General features: G+C 47.4%; 1 protein-coding gene across 1 annotated transcript in view; it reads left to right on the top strand.

The window, feature by feature from the left end:
- The window catches only part of LOC119972345 (unconventional myosin-Id-like), a 218,448-nt gene that overhangs the window by 37,066 nt on the left and 157,284 nt on the right, over positions 1-24,098 (top strand). The window contains exons 3-6 of the mRNA XM_038808882.1: positions 1,173-1,266; positions 3,789-3,954; positions 6,800-6,853; positions 17,993-18,088. Of these exons, the coding sequence (XP_038664810.1) occupies positions 1,173-1,266; positions 3,789-3,954; positions 6,800-6,853; positions 17,993-18,088 (410 nt within the window). The remainder of the gene's footprint in view (positions 1-1,172; positions 1,267-3,788; positions 3,955-6,799; positions 6,854-17,992; positions 18,089-24,098) is intronic.

The following is a 24,098-nucleotide window of genomic DNA, read 5'->3' as shown; positions in this document are numbered from 1 at the left end:
GAGAGAGTTCCACCAAATTCTTGACTTCTGTCATGCAGGCTTTGGAGAAGGTGAGTTACTCACTGCAGAATTCCTAGTCTTTGACATGCCCTCGGGGAGACAGTGGTGTAGTGGTATTATCGCTGGACTAGTAATCCAGATGCCCAGAATCATGGTCTTGGGGACCTGGGTTCGAATCCCACCATGGCAGATGGTGAAATGTGAATTTAAGGCTAAAAGGTGACCATTGTTGATTGTCGTAAAAAACCCATTTGGTTCATTAATGTCCTTTAGGGAAGGAAATCTGCCATCCTGGTCTGGCCTACATGTTACTCCAGATCCACAGTAATGTGGTTGAGTCTTAAATTCCCTCAGGGATAGGCAATAAATGCTGGTCCAACCAGCAACGCCCATATCCCATGGATGAATAAATAAAAGTTACAGTATTTATATGACTGATCCAGTTCAATTTCTAGTCAATGGTAACCCTAGGGTCGATAGTGGGAATTCAATGATGGTAATGCCATTGAATGTCAAGGGGGGGATAATTAAATTCTCTCTTTTTAGTGATGGTCATTGCATAGCACTTGTGTGCAGCGAATGTTACTTGCCACTTAACAGCCCAAGCTTAAATGTTGTTTCTTGTTGCATTTCGACAAGGATTGCTTCAGTATCTGATGAGTCATGAATGATACTGAACATTATGCAATCTTCAGTGAACATCCCCACTTTTGACCTCGTGCTCGAGAGGAGGGGGTGGGGGGCACGGTGGCACAGTGGTGAGCACTGCTGCTTCACAGCGTCGTGGACCCGGGTTTGATCCTGGCCCGGGTCACTGTCCGTGTGGAGTTTGCACATGCTCCCCGTGTCTGCGTGGGTCTCACCCCCACAACCCAAAGATGTACTGGGTAGGCGGATTGGTCACACTAAATTACCCCTTAATTGGAAAAAAAACGAATTGGTTACTTTAAATTAAAAAACAAATGATGGAGAGGAAGTAATTGATGAAGCAGCTAAAGGTGGTTAGGCCTGGGACATTTCCCTGAGGAACTCCTGCAGTGAAGTCTTGGGACTGAGGAGATTGATATCCAACAACCATAACCATCTTCCTTTGTGCCAGGTATGATGCCAACCTGTAAATAAAAGTGACAGTCACAAATTAAAGCAGGGTGTCTCTTTATTTATATTTTCAGGTGAGAGTGGTGCTGGCAAGACAGAGGCGAGCAAATATATAATGCAGTATATTGCAGCCATAACAAATCCCAGCCAAAGGGTGGAGGTTGAGAGGTAAGAGTTAGTTCTGCACATCGTGTTGCATGGTACGTCAAGTTTATCCAAACCCATGTCTGGATCCAATACAACAACAAGTGGAAATTAGGAAGTTCTGCAATAAAATCTCCCAAGGCACTTCACAAGATCATCATCATCAGACAAAATTTGACAATGAGCCGAAGAAGGGCAACAAGTTAAAACCTTGATCAAAGAGGTGTAAGCTTGAAGGAATGACTTAAAGGAGGAGGTCAAGAGAGAGAAACAGAGAGGGAGGACTAAGAGGGGGAGATTCATGGAAGGAGTTCCAGAACATAGGGCGGGATTCTCTCATCCTGCGGCAGAGTGTCCATGCGACGGCATGAATGGGACACTCCCAGGACTAATTCAGGCCCCTACAGGGGGCCAGCACGGTGCTGGAGCAGTTCATGTGGCTCCAGCTGCCGATCCCAGCATGAACTGGGCATCGTGGGATCCGCACATGCGCAGTGGCGCCGGCGCCAACGCGCATATGTGCAGTGGCTTCCTTCAACGCGCCGGGCCCGAGACAACATGGCGCAGGACGACTGGGGCTGGCGCGTAGGGAATGAATCCCCCAGCCAGAGAGGACGGGCCGCCGATCGGTGGGCCCTGATTGCAGGCCAGGCCGCATCGGAGGCCCCCCCGGGGTCGGAGCCCCCCTCCCCCCCCCCCCACCCCACCAGGCTGCCACCCAACCCTTCCACGCTGAGTTCCCGCCGGCTGAGAGCAGGTGTGGACGGCGCCGGTGGGACTCAGTGTTTCCACGACGGCTGCTCGGCCTACCCCGACACGAGAATCAGCGGGCCGCTGAGTACAGCCAATGGCGGCGTGGTCCGGTCGCGGGGATTCTCTGGCACGGCTCAGGGCTGAGAGAATCCCGCCCATAGTGTCAAGATTGATAAATGTACCAATGGTCGAGCGAACAGGAACCAAAGGCCAGAGTTAGTTCGCCAGGGGTTCTATGGCTGAGGGAGGTTACCAAGACAGGAAGAAGCAAGGTCATGGAAGGATATGAATGATGCATGTATGAGAATTTTCAATTGATGCATGGGGATGATGGGTGAATGGATGATGATAAATGGATGTTTATATATTCCTTGGGAAGAAAGAGGTGCTTGTAAGCTGTAAATCCTGCAATAAGATCTCTGATAAATGATGTTTGTGCATTAGAAAGAAGCCTAAATCCTGCTGATAAATAATTGAGAAATGATTCTCAGCATCCTCTAGTCACTCAGCTATAATACACTGCTATCAGGGACTGAAGAAGCAGGTCCACCTGCAACTTCTCAGGGCAACTAAAGTTGGGTAAGCATAGCCATTGACCTTCCTATCCCGAGAGATTGTATAAAATTTGAATCTATTATTGAGTTGATCTGAAACACTTTTCAATCTTCTGACTGGGTACCATATAATAATAATAATCTTTATTAGCGTCACGAGTATGTTTATATTAACACTGAAATGAAGTTTCTGTGAAAAGCCCCCTAGTCGCCACAACCCAGCACCTGTTCGGGTACACTGAGGGAGAATTAGCACGTCTTTTGGTGGGAAGAAACTGGAGCACCCGGAGGAAACTAATGCAGACACGCGGAGAACATACAGACTCTGCACAGACACTAACCTTTTATTTTGATAAATTTAAAGTACCCAATTAATTTTTTCCAATTAAGGGGCAATTTACCGTGGCCAATCCACCTACCCGGCACATCTTTTGGGTGTGGGGGTGAAACCCACACAAACATGGGGAGAATATGCAAACTCCACACGGACAGTGACCCAGAGCCAGGATCGGACCTGGGACCTCAGCGCCATGAGGCAGCAGTGCTAACCACTGCACCACCGTGCTGCCCCTCACAGACACTTACCTAAGCCGGGAATCGAACCTGGGTCCCTGGCTCTCTGAAGCAAAGTGTTAACCACTGCCACACATCACCCTCCCTAACTTCTGCATTCCTCTAACTCTGGCAATTCCCTCTTTCCCATCATTAATAGCCTTACCTCAATACCCTCTGGGGTTCCCTCCATAAATGTTTCCATCACCCTCTCCAAATTCAAAACCCTCCTTAAAATCTTTGACCAAGCCTTTGTCACCTGTCCTGATGTGTATTTTGGCTCTGTGTCATATTTTGTCTGATTACACTTTGATGAAATGTGGTGGAATATTTTGGAATGTTAATGGAACCATATAAATATAAGTTGTTGTTAGCGTTGGCAGTGACAAAAGCAATTCGATGAAAATTCCCTGGGGGGTGCACTTCATAAGATTGATGTTTGGGCAGTGAAAGTAAATATTTAACCCAAGAATTCCGGGACTTAAAATGATTATTTTTCTTGGGCAGAGACTCAATGAACTGAATAGCTTCCCACTGCAGAGTAAATTCTCTTGGAGTGGGGGCGGGAAATATTTGGAGCTTTACCCTCAGCTCTAGATGCTGATATTTCCACTGTGCTGCCTGCTGGCTAACAGAAAGCTTCATTCTGACAATTTATTTCATACATTCACCCACTTTTCCCTCAAGTGTTAAAAATACTTTGCTGAAGTCAAACTGTGTCCTGGAGGCTTTTGGGAATGCAAAGACAAATCGAAATGACAACTCCAGTCGCTTTGGGAAGTACATGGACATCAACTTCGACTTTAAAGGGGATACCACTGGTGGACACATCAATAACTACTTGCTCGAGAAGGTAAAACAATTGACCTTTGTTTTCTTAAAGTCACAGCCCCTGAATTTTCCCTTCTCGTGTATTCCACCCATGGTGGAAAGCTCCAGAAATATATCTGTGCTGGTCTCTTTTCTCTCTACACTTACTTTATCACTCTGTTTTTCACTCACTCTCTGCCTTTGTCTTTCTGCATTGTCCTCTCTACTTGGGCTGTTATCTTTGATACGCATAGCAGGAATCAGGAAAATTCCCACCTTGGCCTGCTTGCCTTGGTTGAAAATTCCAGAATGTTAGCCCTTACACAATGAGCTTTTCATTTCTACAATAACCATTGATGTCAAATGCCTTCTGGAAATCTAAGTACCATACATCCACTTTATTTACCACACATAGGGCGAAATTCTCCGCCCCCCACGACGGGTGGGAGAATAGCGGGAGGGCCTTCCCGACATTTTTGCCGCCCTCCCGCTATTCTCCCACCCCCCCGCCGAAGTCCCGACCCGAATCGCTGCCGCCGTTTTTTTACGGCCGGCAGCGATTCTCAGCTGTTAGATGGGCCGAAGTCCCAGCCCTTTCCGCCGTTTTTACGAACGGCAAACACACCTGGTCTTGCCGTTCGTAAAAACGGCGTCACAAACTCGCTATTAATAACCATGGCACCGATTGGCACGGCCGTACCACGGCCGTGCCAAGGGTGCCATGGGCCCGCGATCGGTGCCCACCGATCGCGGGCCCGATGCCCGCGCACTACTTGTCCTTCCGCCGCCCCGCAGTATCCATTCGCGGGGCGGCTGAGGGGCAACCCGGCCCGCGAATGCGCGGGTTTCGCGCAAAAACGCGATGACGTCACCCGCGCATGCGCGGGTTGGAGTCTTCCAAACTGCGCATGCGCGGCTGACGTCATATGACGCGTCAGCCGGCGCTAACTCCGGCAAGCGGGCTTAACGATTTTCGTTAAGCCCGTCTTGCCGGAGCCTACGGCGTCGGGCTGCTAGCCCCGACCGGGGACCAGAATCGGTCCCCGGTCGGGAAGGGGCGCGCTGCCGTAAAACCCGCCCGGGTTTTACGGCAGCTTTACAATTTCTCCCGTTTTGGGAGAATCGCGCCCATATTCTTTCTTCAAAGATCTCCAATAAATTGGTTAAACATGATTTCCCTTTCACAAAACCATGTTGACTCTGCCTGATATGGTTGAATTTTATTGAAGTGCCGTGTCTTGACGTCTTTAATAATAGCTTTTAACATTTTCTCTATGTCAGAAATTAAGCTACCTGGCTTGTAGTTTCCCACTTCCCATCTTCCTTTTTAAATCTAATGGAAACTTCCATGAATCTATGTAATTTTGGAAAATCAAAACCAATGGGGCAACTATCTCACTAGTCACTTATTTTAAGACTCTGGGATGAAATCCTTCAGGACTTGTCAACTCGCAGTTCCAACAATTTTCAAGTACCATTTCCCTGGTGATTGTAATTTTATTTAGTTCCTCCCTTCCTTCTAATTCCTGATAAATTGTTATTTCCAGAATGTTAAATTAAATTTATATTTTCCGTTCATGTGATTAGGTTTGAACTCATGGCTCTAAATCAATAGAACATGGCCAGAATTCTCCAGCCACTGGGATTCTCTGTTCCCACTGGCAGTGTACTCATGCCCACGGGCTTCCTGGTAGCATGGGTGGCTTCAATGGGAAATCCCCCATGTCTATGGGTGACTATCCCAGGAACATATCTGCAGTTCTACCATTCCTTATGAGCTGTACCACGCCACCATCTCACTCAACCCCTAAGTGTCTCTAAATTGTTTGCCTGCTTCTCTGACATCCACTGCTAAATGAGCAGAAATTTCATCCAACTAAATATTGGGAAGTCCAAAGCCCTTTTGGTCCCCACCACAAATGCTTTGGCCCCGCCCACGACCAGGATCTTCCAATGGGCCTTTAGCTGGGCTGCCGCACCCCCTGGGGTGGGTCCCACCACCACGGGGCCGAAAATTCATCCTGAGCCTCTGACTCTGTCCTGAGACTGAACCAAGCCATTCACAAACCTTTGGTGTCAGATTTGACACTGAGATGAGTGTCCAACCACATATCCGCACCATCACCTAATTCCTACTTCCGTAACTGCCCCCACTTGGCAACTGCTCTCAGCTCATTTGCTACCGATAACATCATCCTTTTCTTTGTCACCACTAAACTTGACCAGCCCAGTGCACCCCTCCCACTCTCTGCCCATCCAAAACTCAGCTGCCCGTGGCCTTACCTGCACATTCCCATTCACATATCACCCCTGTGGTTACCAAAGTACATGGCTCCCAATTAAGAAATGCCTTGATTTTAAAATTCTCATCCTTGCATTCAAATCTCGCCATGTCTCTGCCCCTCACTATCTCTGTAATCTCCACCAGCCCTTCAACCCTACAAGATATCTGTGCTTCTCTAATTCATGGTCTCTGGAGCATTCTGATTTTAATTGCTCCATCTTTGGTGGCTTTGTTTTCAGCTGCCTAGGCCGTAGGCTCTGGATTGATCATCCTACATATCTCTGCCTCTCTTTCTGTTTTTGTCTGACTATGTTCTTGTGAAGTGATTTGGAATGTTTCATTATGTTTAAGCTGCTATATAAATACAAGCTGTTGTTCTGACTACTCTCCATTTTTGCTTACGTTCTGAGTTCAGGAACTTTGGACGGTTAGAAACAAATATATTGCTTTTCTAACACAGACACTTAGTCTGCAATGTGACCATGTTTTTCCCTGTTTTATCCTAGTGGACTTGATGTGTACTTTCAGCATTTTCTGGAGAGTGTTTTTTATTGCTAACATTCATGGTGCCTGTTCTTGAGTTGTATATTTTTTTTCTCTTAAGTCACGAGTGATTGTTCAACAAGGAGGAGAGAGAAATTTCCATTCATTTTATCAGGTAACAATTCTTTATTATTGTCTGTCTCCTTTATTTGAGGGACTCTTTTTCAGTAATAAAGCAGGGGTCAACTGAGTACAACTCCAGGTATCAAAGTGTGTTAGAAAGAAAGTTCATGCATTTATACAAAATGCTTTACATCCTTGGATATTCATGACTAGTGAATAGGTTTTAAGCAATGTAGGCAAACATGGAAGCACAACAAGAACGCAAGAAATAGGAGCAGGAGTGGACCATACATAGGGCCCAACAAGCCTGCACCACCATTCAATACTGATGCGACCATCAATTCACATGAGACGATTAGTAGAAGCGAACAGTAGTTTTAATAAATTAGATCTGTGCCTGCCTGCGACTGCTCTGTACTGAGTGCCGCCTACAGGTTGCAGATCTATATACCTCCCCCGAGGGGACGGAGCCACAGGCAGAGCCCACAGGGGCATCAACATAACACAATACAATACAGTGGTGAATTGTAGCAGCAACGCGTTCACCACAAATACTATCATTGCTGTTCTTAGGCTTCCACAACACTTCCCCACCAGCTCCAATGTCCCAAATTCAATCTAATTCAGCTTTAAGTATATTCTCCAATGGAGCAACCATAATCTTCAAGGGTAGAGAATTCTAATGAACCACAACCTCTTGAGTGAAGAAGTTTCTCCTCATCTCAGGCTTGTACATGGTATGAACAATTGGTGCTGCCTGGACTGGAGAGCATGTCTTATGAAAAAAGTTTAAGGGAGCTCGGGCTTTTCACACTGGAGCAAAGAAGGAAGAGAGGTGACTTGATAGAGGAGTACAAGGTGATGAGAGGCATGGATAGAGTGGATAGCCAGAGACTTTTCCCCAGGGTGGAAATGGCTGTCATGAGGGGACATCATTTTAAGGTGATTGGAGGAAGGTATAGGGGAGATGTCAGAGGTAGGTTCTTTACATAGAGAGTGGTGGGTGAGTGGAATGCACTGCCAGCAGAGGTGGTGGAGTCAGAGTCATTAGGGACATTTAAGTGACACTTGGACAGGCACATGGACAGCAGTAAATTAAAGGGGTGTAGTTTAGGTTGATTTTAGATTAGGATAACTGGTCAGCACAACATCATGCACCGAAGGGCCTGTGCTGTGCTGTATTGTTCTATGCTCTATGTGACTGCCGCTACTGTGCTTCACTGGTGGAGGGAGTGACGCCAGCCAACCTTCGTGACAGCATTTCTGCTTATCTTTAATGAGATAGGTGAACCTGTTTGGTCCTCATGATCTCACTTGCTTTGTCATTCAGTGTTACATTTCTGCTCAGGGCTCAGCTGATGATTTGCGTTCTTGCTGCATCCTTTGACAAAAATGAAGAGGTTTGTCCTCGAACTTGCCGTGCTTAGTCAACAAATGCCTTTGAAGTTCTGAGGGTTTTAAACCTTAATTTCCCAGTACTTCCCTGCATGAGACACACATGGCCATTGAATCATAATTTACATTGACATAATTAATTTGATTTGTTTATTGTCACGTGTACCGAGGTACAGTGAAAAGTATTTTTCTGCGAGCAGCTCAACAGATCATTAAGTACATGCAAAGAAAAGGGAATAAAAGAAAATGCATAATAGGACAACACAAGATATTCAATGTAACTACATAAGCACCGGCATCGGGTGAAGCATACAGGGGTGTAGTGTTAATGAGGTCAGCCATAAAAGGGTCACTTAGGAGTCTGGTAACAGCGGGGAAGAAGCTGTTTTTGAGTCTGTTTGTGTGTGTTTTCAGACTTCTGTATCTCCTGCCCGATGGAAGAAATTGGAAGAGTGAGTAAGCCGGGTGGGAGGGATCTTTGATTATGCTGCCCGCTTTCCCCAGGCAGCGGGAGGTGTAGATAGAGTCAATGGATGGGAGGCAGGTTTTTGTGATGGACTGGGCGGTGTTCACAACTCTCTGAAGTTTCTTGTGGTCCTGGGCCGAGCAGTTGCTATACCAGGCTGTGATGCAGCCAGATAGGATGCTTTCTATGGTGCATATGTAAAAGTTGGTAAGAGTTCATGTGGACATGCCAAATTTCCTTAGTTTCCTGAGGAAGTATAGGCGTTGTTGTGCTTTTTTGGTGGTAGCGTAGATGTGGGTGGACCAGGATTTTTGGAGATGTGCACCCCTAGGAATTTGAAACTGCTAAGCATCTCCACCTTGATGCTGACAAGGGTGCATACAGTACTTTGCTTCCTGAAGTCATACATCAGCTAATAAAGCCATACATCAAGTAATACTGCTTTGTTCCTGATTTCTTTGTTTCAAACGATCCATCTTCAGTTCTTCACAGTCTTGTTTCCTTGCTTGCTCTCGGCTCGAAAATGGAGGAATCTCATCATTTTGCGCCAAAAGTATGGACGTACAGGGCGTGTGACAACATGGTATATGCTCGGCGCCTGACCTGCTCTCTGCTGCCGCTTCTGGCTGGATGACTGCATCATTCCATGTAAAAGCCGGTCACAGCCACATTCTCAATTTAAAAGCCGGTCATAGAATCATAGAACTTACAGTGCAGAAGGAGGTCAATCGGCCCATCGAGTCTGCGCCCGCTCTTGGATAGAGCACCCTACTTAACCCCACGCCTCCACCCTATCCCCGTACCCTACGTAACATTTTTGGACACTAAGGGCAATTTATCATGGCCAATCCACCTAACCTGCACATCTTTGGACTGTGGGAGAAAACCGGAGCACCCGGAGGAAATCGGAGCAAATACAAGGAGAATGTGCAGACTCCTCACAGACAGTGGCCCAAGCCGGGAATCGAATTTGAGACCCGGGAGCTGTGAAGCAACTGTGCTAACCACCGTGCTACATGTGACAGACTAGGCTGTGTTCACAACTCGACAAGAGGCAACGTGGACATGCCGTATTTCCTTAATTTCCTTAGGCAGGATAGGCACTGTTGTGCTTTCTTGCTCGTAACAGCGACGTGGGTGGACCAGTACAGATTGTTGGTGATGTTTACACCTAGGAATTCGAAACTGTCCACCATCTCCACGTCGGCACTATTGATAAAGACATTCCTGAAGTTGATGACCAGCTCCTTAGTTTTGCCGATGTTGAGGGAGAGCTTGTTGTCATTGCACCACAGTACTAAGTTCTCTATCTGCACCCTGTACTCTAAATCAGCACAATGGGCTAAATCGCTGGCTTTTAAAGCAGACCAAGGCAGGCCAGCAGCACGGTTCAATTCCCGTACCAGCCTCCCTGAACAGGCACCGGAATGTGGTGACTCGGGGCTTTTCACAGTAACTTCATTGAAGCCTACTCGTGACAATAAGTGATTTTCATTTCATTCGTTGTTTTAGATCTGACCCACTACTGCTGTGTCATCAGCAAACTGGTAGATGGAGTTGGAGTCGAATTTTGCTACACAGTCATGTGTGTATAGGGATTATAGTAGGGGTTTAAGTACACAGCCTTGCGGTGTCCTGGTATTGAGGACTATCATGGAGGCAATGTCGTTGTTTATCCTTACTGACTGCGGTCAGGAAGTCGAGGATCTAGTTGCAGAGTGAGGTGCCGAGTCCTAGGTTTAGGAGTTTGGATATAAGCTTGGCTGGGATTCTGGTGTTGAAGGCGGAGCTGTAGTCATTGAACAGGAGTTTGATGTAGGAGTTCTTGTTGTCGAGATGCTCCAGGGTTGAGTGTTGGGCCAGGGAGATAGCGTCTGCTGTGATATACAAATTACAGTGGATCAAGACACTCTGGAAGCTTGGAGCTGATGTGTCTCATGACTAACCTCTCAAAGAACTTCATAATGATAGACGTCAGGGCCATTAGTCGGTAATCGTTGAGGCACATTGCCTGGTTCCTCTTTGGCACCAGGATAGTGATCTTCTTAAAACAGGTGGGAACCTCGGAATGGCCACTACCTGTGTGCAGTTTGCACATTCTCCCGGGCCACTACCTGTGTGGAGTTTGCACATTCTCCCCGTGTCTGCGTGGATCTCATCCCCACAACCCAAAGATGTGCAGGGTAGGTGGATTGGCCATGCTAAATGCCTCCTTAATTGGAAAAAAAGAATTGGGTACTCTAAATTTATTAATAAATAAGTAAATTCTAAATAAATTGAGTCATAGAGTTATAGGGCTGGATTCTCCGCTGCGCCACATTTTGCCCCTGACCCGCTGGCGGGATTCTCCATTACGTCGGCCGGTCAATGGGGTTTCCCATTGACCGTCGGGAAACCACCGGGCGCTGCAAAGGGTTTCACGGAACTGAAAGAGGCCCTTCAGCCCATCGTGCCTATGCCAGGCATCAAACACCTCGCAATTCTAATTCCTTTTTCCAGGACTTGGTCTGAAGGCTTGTGTGCTATGGCATTTCAAGTGCTCATATAAACGCTTCTTAAATGCTGTGAGAGTTTCCGCTTCGACCACCCTTTCAGTCAGTGACTGCCAGATTCCCACTATCCTCTGGGTAAAAAGGTTTTCCCTCAAATCCCCTCTGAATCTCATTGGAACATAAGAACAGGAGTAGGCCATTCAGCCCATAAAGCCTGTCCCACCATTCAATGAGAACATGTTTGAACTGTGGCCTAACTCCATATGCCTGGCTTTGGCCCATAATCCCTTAATACCTTTGCTTAACAAAAATCTATCAATCTCAGACTTAAAATTAACAACTGATCTAGCTTCAAGTCTTATTTGTGGGAGAGAATTTCAAACCTCTACCACTCTTTGCATGAAGAAATGCTTTCTAACATCGCTCCTGAACGTTCTGGCCCTAAATTTTAGACTACGTCCCCTAGTTTTAGAATCTCCAACCAGTGGAAATTGTTTATCTTTATCAACCCTGTCTTTTCCTGTTAATATCTTGAAGACTTCTATCAGCTCGCCAGTTAACCTCCTAAATTCTAGCGAAAACAGGCCTACTTTGTATAATCATCTGCTCTTTACCTTATTGCGGAGTGTGTCAAAACTATCAGGGCTCTTTATCAGCACTGGTTCAATTCAATTGTGTGCTGGTACCAGAAAAGTGACCTTGAAAGCAACCAGATTACCCTAAAAATACAATTCATTCACAAATGTCCTTCAAGAAGATATCTCGAGCTCGCCTGAAGTGCATATAGTCCAGTTACACATAATGTGGTGATTCTTCATGGCCTCCAAAATGGTCCAACAAGCCAACTGTTTCTTAGAGCACCTGAGGATGGGTGATAAATGCAACCGCTTGCTCACATTTCAAGAGTCACATTGAAAGAATATTGGAGCTAGTTCATGGTTAGATCATTTCCCTTTGCTTGTATTGTCTTCTTGCTCCACAAAGTTTCTCTTATCCTGTAAGTGATTTGGACATAGTCTTTATTAAGTTTCTCTTCAAACTATTTATATGCACTATTTACATCCAAGACCTCATTGTATTCTGAACAGAGACTGTTCTGTGTCTTGCTCCTGTGGAGTCTCTTGGTCATCTCACCCTGAGGTCATGCTTATATCATCATTAACATCATTGTCCAATTATCATAATCATTGGCAGCACGGTAGCGTAGTGGTTAGCACAATTGCTTCACAGCTGCAGGGTCCCAGGTTCGATTCCCGGCTTGGGCCGCTGTCTGTGTGGAGTCTGCACGTTCTCCCCGTGTGTGCATGGGTTTCCTCCGGGTGCTCCGGTTTCCTCCCACAGTCCAAAGATGTGCAGGTTAGGTGGATTAGCCATGCTAAATTGCCCTTAGTGTCCAAAATTGCCCTTAGCGTTCGATGGGGTTACTGGGTTATGGGGACAGGGTGGAGGTGTGGGTTTGGGTAGGGTGCTCTTTCCAAGAGCCAGTGCAGACTCGATGGGCCGAATGGCCTCCTTCTGCACCGTAGATTCTATCTATTCTATTAACCCTTTACTCTACATCGCGGCCAAGTACAATCTCAAAAGACTATTGACCTATTAACGTTGCATTGTCACTATCTGTTAACCTCATGTACTGTTTCCAGTTTCCATCCAACATTTTCTTTCACTCCACCTCTCCTAGTCACTCTCGCCAAAGGTATTAATCCCCAACAGTGTTCTCGGCTCTCTTGGAGGACATGTAGTGTTATGTGAAATTGAAATGAAAATTGCTTATTGTCACAAGTAGGCTTCAAATGAAGTTACTGTGAAAAGCCCCTAGTCGCCACATTCCGCGCCTGTTCGGGGAGGCTGGTATGGGAATTGAACCATGCTGCTGGCCTGCCTTGGTCCGCTTTCAAAGCCAGTGATTTAGCCCTGTTTGCTAAACCAGCCCCTTGAAGATGTTATCTTCTCCTTGGAAGACAAACACATTGATGGAGTGGGATATCAACTTCTCATGACAGCTGGCTCCTGGGCAGTGACTCTTAGGATGACCTGAATGTAAAGGTAGTGAAAACCAATCAAGCAAAAACTGATAGAAACTTCAGGACTTGAACGATCACAATCCCTTGCAAAGACAGGCAACAAAATGGAATTATCTTTCTTATCATCTTCTACATCACACACTGGAGAAAGTTGAAAGCACCGGTTTGAGAAAACGAGACATACTGAGTTCCCATGAAGAACTTTGCAGCTGCATCACGCTGTAATGTTCTATGTTCTATTAACTGCTGCTATGACATCAAGAGACATTCAAAACTGAGCCATGAATGAATCTGATAGACAAAAAGAATGACAAAGAGCATCCTGAAGACAAGCTGGATGTGAGGAAAGGAGGGTTTCCAAATACTCTTAGGGTAGGAATTTCTCTTTCTGTAGGTAATGGTATCATTTCTACCTCTGTGTCAGGGTGAGGCAGTTCTACTGCAGATAATGAATTTCAGGGTCAGCTTCAGAATGTAGGATTGTACCATCATCAACAATGGAATAAACTTCAAAACCAGGATCTATAAGAAGTTCCTGCGTTGTAATCTGATCTACAGACTTACTTGAAAGTTCAACATCAGCATTGAGGAGTTTCAGTAATAATAGGAAAGACTTCTTCATGTAGCAGCTCTATTGTCTGATGTTGTGACCATTTCCTTCGTTGCGTTACACCATTTCTAACATATAAATCCCTCTCTGTGACTTGGTAGTGTTCTGTGACTGCTAATAACTCAGTTTGTAGTTAGAACATAGAACGGTATAGCACCGTACAGGCCCTTCTGCTGGTAATGCATTCCACACACCCACCACTCTGTATAAAGAACCTACCTCTGACATCTCCTCTATACCTTCTCTCAATCACCTTAAAGTTATCCACTCTATACATGCTTCGCATCACTCCCTTTTAGAATTCAGCATTCCATTTTAGGTAGTTAGACTTCTCCAAATCTTGCTTGATTTTAATATGTTCAAGGTCCATTTGGTGTTCGCCATTAAGTTTCTCTAAAGTGCTCTTCAACTGTAGAAACCCTGTCGTTTGAGCTCGGCTTTTTAATAAAAAGAAGTTTGACTCTTTCCATGACTCGCTGATAAAACCCTTGTGCAGGTTCCAGCTTACACTTGTACAAATTAATAACCCCAAAACTTCCCCTATTAGTTTGCTCCAATTTGGAGTTGAGTGTCTCATTTTCGCTGGATCATTTTTTGCTGGCTGTTTGCGATTGTTGTTGCATGTCATGGATGGGCTCAGTGGAATAAATAGACAAATTCTACTCTTTATTACCTTTGCTAACAAAAGGATGAGTCTCCTCAAAAGAGATAACAAGGACTTCACGGTCAAAGAGTGCCGTAAGGTCGAAGTCCTCTTCCTCCAACAGATCATCTGACACTGCTGCCACTTCATTCTCTTCGACTCTGTCCCATAAGAGCCAACCAAGGTCAAGAAGCTTGTTGAGCAGATGGTCACTGTCATTGATGGACATCCTCTTTCTGCTTTGTCTTGACTGTCAGCAAAGAGAAGTAAAAGATCTGCAATCTCCTCCTGTGGACCAGTGGACAGTGTTTCTGCAATAATGACGGGCTCACTGTGTAATGAGTCAACTTCGATTTCTGCTGCATTTTTACCTTTCCCAGTCCTCGGAACAAATTTGCAAATTTGTGTCAGAGTCTTGCTCCACTGTCATCTAGTTTTACCTCATCAACCTTTTGTCGAAGACCCAGGCATGAGCAATCTGCCTGCTGAGCAGACAAATTTGCTGATTCTGTGAGATATAAAGAGTTCATGAATTTATTTATCTTTATGTCAAAGGGTTGCAGTGATCTCACACTAGGCTTTGAGGTCTATGCCTCCTGCCTTTCGTAACTTTATTTTTGATGGATTTCAACATTAATCCAGTCCAATTTGGCTGATAAGGCTGTGACCCAGGCCCCAGTGTCCAGTTTAACTTCTGTTCTGTAACCTTTGACTTCCAGCTTTACAGGCCAGAACTGCTTATTGGGATCTTTTATTTCTCCCAGGAAATAATCCTGTTGAGATTATCTATTTTCAATTTTCTGGACTTTACAATCATAAGAAGCTTATTCCAGTTTTCTTCTTTTGAATTGTGCTTTAGGTCGGCAGAATTGTTTAAAATGTCGGTGCCAAGATTCTCCAATCCGAGTTCGCCCCACCACCACTGCCAGTGAGAATGGAGAACTTGGTGCTCAGTCAAAACTCCGGATTCTCCCGCAACTAGCCGGATGGCCTGACGCCGGCGCCAAGAGCGGCGTAAACCACTCCGGCGTCGGGCCGCCCGGAAGTTGCAAAATCCTCCGCACTTCTGGGGGCTAGGTCGCCGCCGGAGGGGTTGGCGATGTGCCAACCGGCACCGAAGGGCCGCCATGAGTTGGCGCATGCGTAGAACCGCCGGTGTGTTTCCTGCGCATGCGCAGGGGGTTTCGTCTCCGTGCCGGCCTTGGCGGAGCCCTACAGAGGCCGGCGCGCAGGAAAGAGTGCCCTCACATCACAGGCCCGCCTGCAGATTGGTGGGCCCCGATCACGGGCCAGGCCACCTTGGGCACCCCGCCGGCATGAACGGACGAAGAATTGCAGCCCTGGGGCTGGATTTTCCATTTCGGGGACTACGTCTCCTCGCCGTCGTAAAAGCTGTGGCCTTTCACACAAGAAAAACTGGCGTAGAGGGCAGCATGGTGGCGCATTGGGTAGCATTGCTGCCTCACAAGACCAAGGTCCCAAGTTCGATCCCAGCACTGGGCCCCTGTCCGTGTGCAGTTTGCACGTTCTCCCTGTGTTTTTGAGGGTTTCGCCCCCACAACCCAAAGATGTGCAGGTTAAGTGGATTGGCCACGCTAAATTGCCCGTTAATTGGATAAAAAAATGAATTGGGTACTCAAAATTAAAAAAAAGAAAAACTGGCGTGAAAAGGCCACATATTCATCGCCCTGCAGGGGGATAGCAGGAACCCATCATAAATCTAGCAGCTGTAGCTACAGATACCCCCCCCCCCTTGCACTTCCAGGTCAGAGGTCACGCATGCGCACGGCGGTGGCCTCCAGCGGCCCGCTGATTTCCACGGCGGACTCAGACCGTGGAGTTGGTCCTCCTAAATAGTCGTCCCAATCGGCCGCGTGCCAGAACCGGACCGCCCACCCAGAAATAGCCTGGTCCCATATGAGACCCCCCCCCCGCCCTCCGATCGGCCCACCCCCAACCATGGCAGCCGTCGCTGAGTCCACAGCCGCCACGCGAGTATCCCGACCGTCAGGACCATGTTAGATTAATGCCGTCGGGACTTCGGCTGGTCAGGGCAGAGAATAATGTGACTAGCCTCTGGTAATGGCCACAGGTAGGGGATACTATCCGACTACGGCCGCTTTTCTGGGGCCGGAGAATCGTGGAACCAGCGCCGGTCCCGATTCCATGTGTGGAAATGGATTATCCGCCCCTGCGCCGGATGCAATTTCAGCGTCGGGGTGCGGAGAATCCAGCCCCTGGTGTTACCACAGATAAAATATGTGGCTCCCCCTGCTGGGCATTGTTTGTGGTGACGGCTCTGCATCTGGAGCTTTCCAAAATGCTTTAAAGGATTCATCCTACCCTTTCGGTAGGTTTGTCAGGCTTTCTCGCATACTTTCAGGTGGGCGGGGCTGCTGGCTTTGGGCCTACATATTGCATCGACATCTCCCAAGCCACAGCATCCCCCCGAAGTACACCCCAATTTTGCAATTCCAGCTCTGCCTTCCTTGCAAACTATTCAGCCTTCTCTAACATTAAATCCTACTTCACTTGCAAGAAGTCCAAAGCACCTCATCAGGCACACCGATTAACTCGTGCATTATAGCTCTGTAGCTGCAACTACTGGCTAGTCTGTATAAGTTGCTAATAAATGAATCTTTTGACTCCCCTGGCCTTTGATTCCTTTGGTTGAATCTCACCCATTTGATTAACAGATTTTTCTTGGGGCTCAAACAATTTTCGAAGACCCTCAAAGCCTCCTCGTAGGATGTTAAGATCTCCTCGACTCCATGTCAGTGATTGTCAGTTCCGGCATCAATTGCATAGAGATGTGTCCTGACCTGGTACTTTTGTGCCTCGTCTTGCTGTTCGATAATTTTCAAATTGGTGCCATCAGTGCTCCCAATGTTGCCCTTGCCCTTCCTGAAGGGCTACAGAAAGTGTAATGGCTTTTCAATTGATGCAGATATTTCAATATTTCACTTACTGTTGCTTAGCCTTGTTCTTTTATTCTGTGCTTCTTTGCAAACTCAAGCTGTTCCTAGGTCTTCACCCATGGGTTACCAGTCTGTGGTCTCAATTTTCTTAAAATGCGGCCTCCAACACTGCCACCATGGTTTGGATCGTTATCATGACTTGTGTCTTCTTCCAGCTGGATAAGGCTTCTTTACTCCATGAGTGACCTGGAAGTAGTCTGTATGAAGCTTTTCTTAAAACTATTTATTAACAACTATTTACATTCAAGACCTCAGGATAAGTACATTGTTTTCTGGACACAGGTTGTTCTGCGTCTTGCTCCTTTGACGTTGATATTATGCTAACATCATCAACAACATCATTGTCCAATTAACATAATAATTAACCCTTTACAATTCATAGCGCAAAATTTTTGATGTCACGTTTTCATGAAATATGAAGGCGTCCGAGACTGGTTTATGTGGAATGATGTTCTATAAATGACAGGGTCTAAGCAATTTATGAGTTTCAAAACTCTACAAAATAAGTTACACTGCAAAAAATTATCACTTGTGCATATTAGTCTTGTATATTAAATTCTCTGCCTTTTCTGTAAATTTTCAGCTGATTGCAGGTGGCTCTGATGACCTGTTGCAGTCCCTGTACCTGCAGAGAGATGCTGCGGAATATGCATTCATTAGAGATGGAGCCACAGTTAGTGTAAGTCCACATGGGGTAAATTATATTCGTACTGAAATTACTTCTCAAACAAGTATGTGATGCGAGCAATGTCATGTTATAGCTGGCACTGGTTGGGTATTTGGCTTAAAGATGACGGGCGGGATTCTCCGTTGGCTGACGCCGAAATCATGAAACACTATTGGGCGGAGAATAGGTTTCGACATTAGAATTGTGGTGGTTGCCGATTTGACGCCAAATTGCAATTCTCCGTCACCTTGACAACAGCGTCAATGCTGTCCAGAACGCACGTACAGTAAACACCGTTTGCATGGCATTAGCGTGCCTGACCCCATATTCTCCGGGGCCTCCACAGTGCTCCGCCTCCGATGGGCCGAATTCCCGATGGCGTGGTTCACTTGTGTTTTTAAAAATCGTGAAACCAGTGTCGCAGCTGCTGAGGGAGAGAGAGTGGCGACGGAAAGTGTCCAACGTGGTTTGCTGACAGTTGTGTCACTGGCCGGGGGGCTTCTGCCGGGGTCGGGGGGACTTGTGGGGGTGGCCAGGAAGTGGGCTGTGGGTTGGGGTTGCCGGGCACGGAACAATCATTCCTGTAGTTGGCAAGGCAGCCATGCAGCTGCACATGCTGCTGACAGTCCACTATGAACTTAGTGCCACGGGTCATATAGGTGTCCACACAGGCCACTCCCCTAGGTGCCCTCTGGCCCCAGCCGACCCATCAGATATATGGATGCGCTCCAGCACAACCAGTTCTATCTTGTTGGCTGGGATGAGCGAGTGTGGGGAGTGAAGTGTATATACGGCTGCAGCTTGTCAGCCTCCCGATTGTCAATCACGGACCCGCCGAATCCCGCACCGTTTTCCATTGGCATCGATTGTGTTCCACGTGGCGCTGGTACTAGCCCCTCCACAGTTGATGAATCAATCCAGGTTCGGCACAAAGCTTTGCTGTCATGAAAGTCCACATATTCTTTTTTTTAGAAATTATTTTATTGAAGCATTTGTAATTTTCACAGTTTAACACATTAACATTTCTTAAACAACCCCGTGGGCCGACACACACAAAACACCTAAATGAACAAAAAACAGAAAACAGCGTCCCCCTACTACCCCCACCCTATTCCTTAATTACCTGTATACTAAGTTCCCTATCCTTATCTAACATTGCCATGCCTCCTGTTTTCCTTCCCCTCCCTTTTGCCCCCCCTTACTGCTGACATTCAATTTTCCTTGAAGAAATCGATGAATGGTTGCCATCTCTGGGTGAACCCCTGAATTGATCCTTTCAAGGCGAACTTGATTTTCTCCAGACTGAGAAACCCTGTCATATCATTGACCCACACTCCTGACTTCGGGGACTCCGAGTCCCTCCATCTCAGCAAAATCCATCTCTGGGCCACCAAGGAGGAGAAGGCCAGGATATCGGCCTCCCTCCTCCTCTTGGTCCCAGGATCTTCCGATACCCCAAATATTGCCAGTTCTGGACTCGGAGTTGCCCTCCCTTCCAGGACTTCTGACAAAACGCCCGCGAATCCCTGCCAGAATCCCCATAATTTTGGACAAGCCAGAACATATGTAAATGGTTGGCCGGGCTACCTCCACACTACCCACATCTGTCCTCCACCTCCTCAAAGAACCTGCTCATCCGGGCTGCCACCCTGTGGGCCCTGTGGACCACCTTGAACTGGATCAAGCTAAGTCTGGCACACGACGAGGATGAATTGACTCTCTTCAAGGCTTTTTCCCAGAGTTCAATTTCCAGCTCTCCTCCCAGCTCTTCTTCCCACTTCCTCTTCACCTCTCTGATAGGGGCCCCTTCCCACTCCATCAACTCCTTGTATATCTCCGAAACCCTCTCCTCTCCAACCCCTGTTTTAGACATCACCTTGTCCTGTAGTCCCCTCAGGAGGAGGAGAGGAAAGCTTGGAACCTGCCTCCGTACAAAGTCCCGCACCTGAAGGTACTGGACTCCGTTCCGACCCAGCAACTCAAACTCCTCCTCTAATGCCTCCAAGGTCGGAAAGCCCTCCTGGATGAATAGGTCCCCAAATCTCTCAATCCCTGCCCGCTGCCATCTCTTAAAGCCCCCATCCACCCCCCCTGGGGCAAACCGATGGTTGTCACAAATCGGTGAGGCCCCTCCAATGTCATGTGCTGCCTGCATTGCCCTCACACCCTTAGGGCTGCCATCACCACAGGGCTTGTAGAGTACCGAGCCGGCGAAAATGGCAGAGGTGACGTTAGTAAAGCCTCCACACACATACTCTTGCAGGATGCCGCTTCCACTCGCTCCCAAACTGACCCCTCCCCCACTACCCATTTCCTGACCATCGATATGTTGGCCGCCTAGTAAAAGTAAATATAGCCCGGGAGAGCCAAGCCCCATCTCTCCACGTCCCTGTTCCAGAAGTGCCTTCTTTACTCTCGGGGTTTTACCCGTCCACACAAAACCTAAGATCACCGCATTCATTTTCCTGAAAAAAGCCTTTGGAACAAAATCGGAAGACATTGAAAAAAGAAGAGCAGTCTCAGAAGGACCGTCATCGTCACCGTCTGGACCCTCTGCGCCAGCGTCAGCGGGAGCAAGTCCCATCTGCGAAAGTCCCTTTTCATTTGATCGACCGCTTTGCCCAGATTTAACTTATGAAGCTGTCCCCAATTCTTAGCCACTTGAATCCCCAGATATCTAAAACTCCTCTCAGCCACTTTAAGAGGTAACTCCTTGGTTCTCCTTTCCTGCCCCCGTGCCTGGATCACGAACATCTCGCTCTTTCCCATATTTAACTTGTAGCCTGAAAATCGCCCAAATTCTCCTAGTATCTCCATGATTTCGGCCTCACCCCCCACCGGGTCTGTGACATAGGGCAGCAAGTCGTCCACATAGAGAGTGATCCTGTGCTCCACCCCCTCCTCACTATCCCCCTTCAGGCATTCGATGATCTAAGGGCCAGTGTGAAGGGCTCTATGGCCAGGGCAAACAGTAATGGGGAGAGCAGGCATCCCTGCCTTGTTCCCCTGCATTCGATGATCTAAGGGCCAGTGTGAAGGGCTCTATGGCTAGGGAAAACAGTAATGGGGAGAGTGGGCAATCCTGCCTTGTTCCTCTGCATTTGATGATCTAAGGGCCATTGCTAAGGGCTCTATGGCCAGGGCAAACAGTAATGGGGTGAGCGGGCATCCCTGCCTTGTCCCCCTACAGAGACTAAAGTATTCTGACCGGACTCGGTTGGTTCTTACATTCGACATCGGAGCCTGATATAACAGCTGGACCCAATCCACAAATCCCTGCCCGGACCCAAACCTGCCTAGAATATCCCATAGGTACTTCCACTCCAACCGGTCAAAAGCCTTCTCCTCGTCCATGGCTACTGTACCTCAACATCGCGCCCCTCCGCTGGCATCATTATAACATTAGGAAGCCGTCTAACATTGGACGTCAGGTGCCTGCCCTTCACAAATCCCGTCTGATCCACCCTGATACCTCCGGGACGCAATCCTCTATTCGAGTGGCCAAGATCTTTACCAGCAATTTAGCATCCACCTTCAAAAGAGAAATTGGCCTGTACGATCCACAGCTCTGTGGGTCCTTGTCCCGCTTCAGGATGAGAGAGACTGATGCCTGTGATAGCGTTGGGAGAAACACTGCCAGCTCCTTGGACTCATTAAAAGCCTTGACCAGAAGCGGCCCCAGTAGCCCAGAAAACGTTTCATAAAATTCCACTGGGAATCCATCAGGTCCCGGGGCCTTACCCGATTGCATCGCCCCCAATCTGTCTATCACCTCCCCGAGCCCAATTGTGCCCAACAGAACATCCACCAGCTCCTCATCTAGCTTCGGGAACTCTAGCCTCTCCAGAAATTGATTCATACCCTCCTCCCCGACCGGGGGTTCCGACTCATATAGTCGACTATAGAATTCGTTAACCTCCACCGGGTCCATCACTACCTTTCCTCTCATACCCTTTATTTTCCCTATTTCTCTCGCTGCCTCCTGCTTCCTCAGCTGATGTGCCTGCATCCTGCTAGCCTTCTCCCCAAATGTTCCTTGTTCCGCCTTATCTGTGGAAAGCAGCCCAAATTCCATTTGGAGTCTCTGACGCGAAAGTCCACGCATTCTGTGTCGGCATCAACACAGTCTCAGAAGCGGGGAATCTCGGCCGACATGTTTCGCCATTGAAACAAGTTGACCATGGCCAACACATTCCTTATGCAGGAGCAAATCACTGCAGAAATCTGAAATAAAGGCAGGCGATGGCGGGGGCTGGAAGTAGTGGGGCTGGAAGAGGTCCACCCCAAAGATATAACATGCAGCCACAGGACTTAGTGGGAGGAAAATCCAACCAACATTTCAGGTCATGATACTTCTTTGGAACTCCGAGAGGTCATCAACTGAAAAATGGGAAATATATTGCTTTCAAATTCCTTTTCAATATTTACAGCAGCAAAACTTGGGAATATATATCACTGAATCAAAACCCTGGAACTCATTACTAACAGCACTATGGGGCCAACTTCTCTATACCAATGGCAGTGATTCAAGGTAACCCAGCATCACCCTCTCAAAGGCAACTAACAATGGACAATAAATCCCAAGAAATCATTTTTAATGTGAGACTAAGAGCCTTCTTAATTTCAAAATTATCAGTATGTCTCTTTTCCCCCCCCAAAAAACTTTGGCTTCTATTTCTTAAAGTTTTAATGACATTTCAGAACTAGCATATATTTATGTGGTTCACGGGACATCTTAGCACAATAAGTAAATATGTGCATTTTTTGGGATCCTTCTCAGTTATCTTAAACTGCGAGCAAGGGCTTTGCCCATTGATGCTTATCTTCCCAGAATTAGATTGCATGGTCGCACAATAGTTAGGCTGCTGCCTCACAGGGTAGAGTTTGTATTCCACCTGTGTGGAGTTTGTACATACTCCCTGTGTCTGTCTGGGTTTCTTTGTCTGGTCCGGTTTCTTCCCACAGTCCAAAGATGTGCCGGTTAAGTGGACTGGCCATGCTAAATTGCTGCTTAATGTCCTGAAGGTTAAGTGGGTTATGGGGATGGGATGGGATGGGGTGTGTGCCAAGGTAGTGAGCTCTTTCAGAGGGTCAGTGCAGACCTGATGGGCCAAATGGTCTCCTTCTGCACTGTACTGATTATATGGGTGCAATTTAATGGGGAAAAAAAATCAGAGTCCGCTTTTTAGTGCATTTAGCTATTCAACGGCACTTTGATGTCTTTTTGGCCTTGACGAGGAACGCCCCATCGAGGCCGAGTGCCCACCGAGTTCCACCAAGTCCGGTTGGTGTCGTTCGTGAATTATCCTACCCGGCGCGACCTTGGCGGGGGGGGGGGGAGCCAACTCCGAGGGGGGCTTCCACGTTGGCCAGGTCCGTGATCGGGGGCAACCGATTGGCGGGCACGCTCATTCCAGGGGGGGCCTATGTTCCTCCGCGCTGGGCCCCCGTAGGGCTCCACAATGTTGCCCGGGGGGCCGGCGAGGAGGCGATGGTGGCGCGCATGCGCGGACCCGCGCCGGCCGTGGCACACATGCGCGGAACCCATGTAGGGTCGGCTTTCGGCGCCGTTCTAGTCCCCGAGGACAGGGAGAATGACTGGGCCTGGGAGCCTGTTGACGCCGGCGTCACTCGCGCAGGTTTTGATGCTGGCGTCAACATTTGGCTGGGATTTCGGAGAATTCCGGCCCCAAAATCTCCAACCTTGTTTCATTAGCTATGTTTGTGAAGGTTCCAACCCCATAGAACAAACAAAACTGAATGATCATAGGAAAAGGAGAAGACCATTCAGCCCCTCAAGCCTGTACCCTGTATCACCATTCAATTAGATAATCACTGATCTGTACCTCAATTCTATTTACCACACTTTGATCCATGTCCCTTGATGCTTTTACAAACAAAATCCTCTCAAGCAGTTTCAAAAACTGCTTGTTTTTCAAAGCATCCACTGATTTTTGGGGTCAGGAATTCTACATATCCAGTACCCCAAGTGTAATGAAGTACCTATTACAAGATCAATCCT

This window comes from Scyliorhinus canicula, chromosome 10 (assembly GCF_902713615.1).
Source record: "Scyliorhinus canicula chromosome 10, sScyCan1.1, whole genome shotgun sequence".
NCBI classification, from domain to species: Eukaryota; Metazoa; Chordata; class Chondrichthyes; order Carcharhiniformes; family Scyliorhinidae; genus Scyliorhinus; species Scyliorhinus canicula.
Note: the sequence above shows the minus strand (reverse complement) of the source record. Positions and strands in the feature narration are given on the sequence as shown.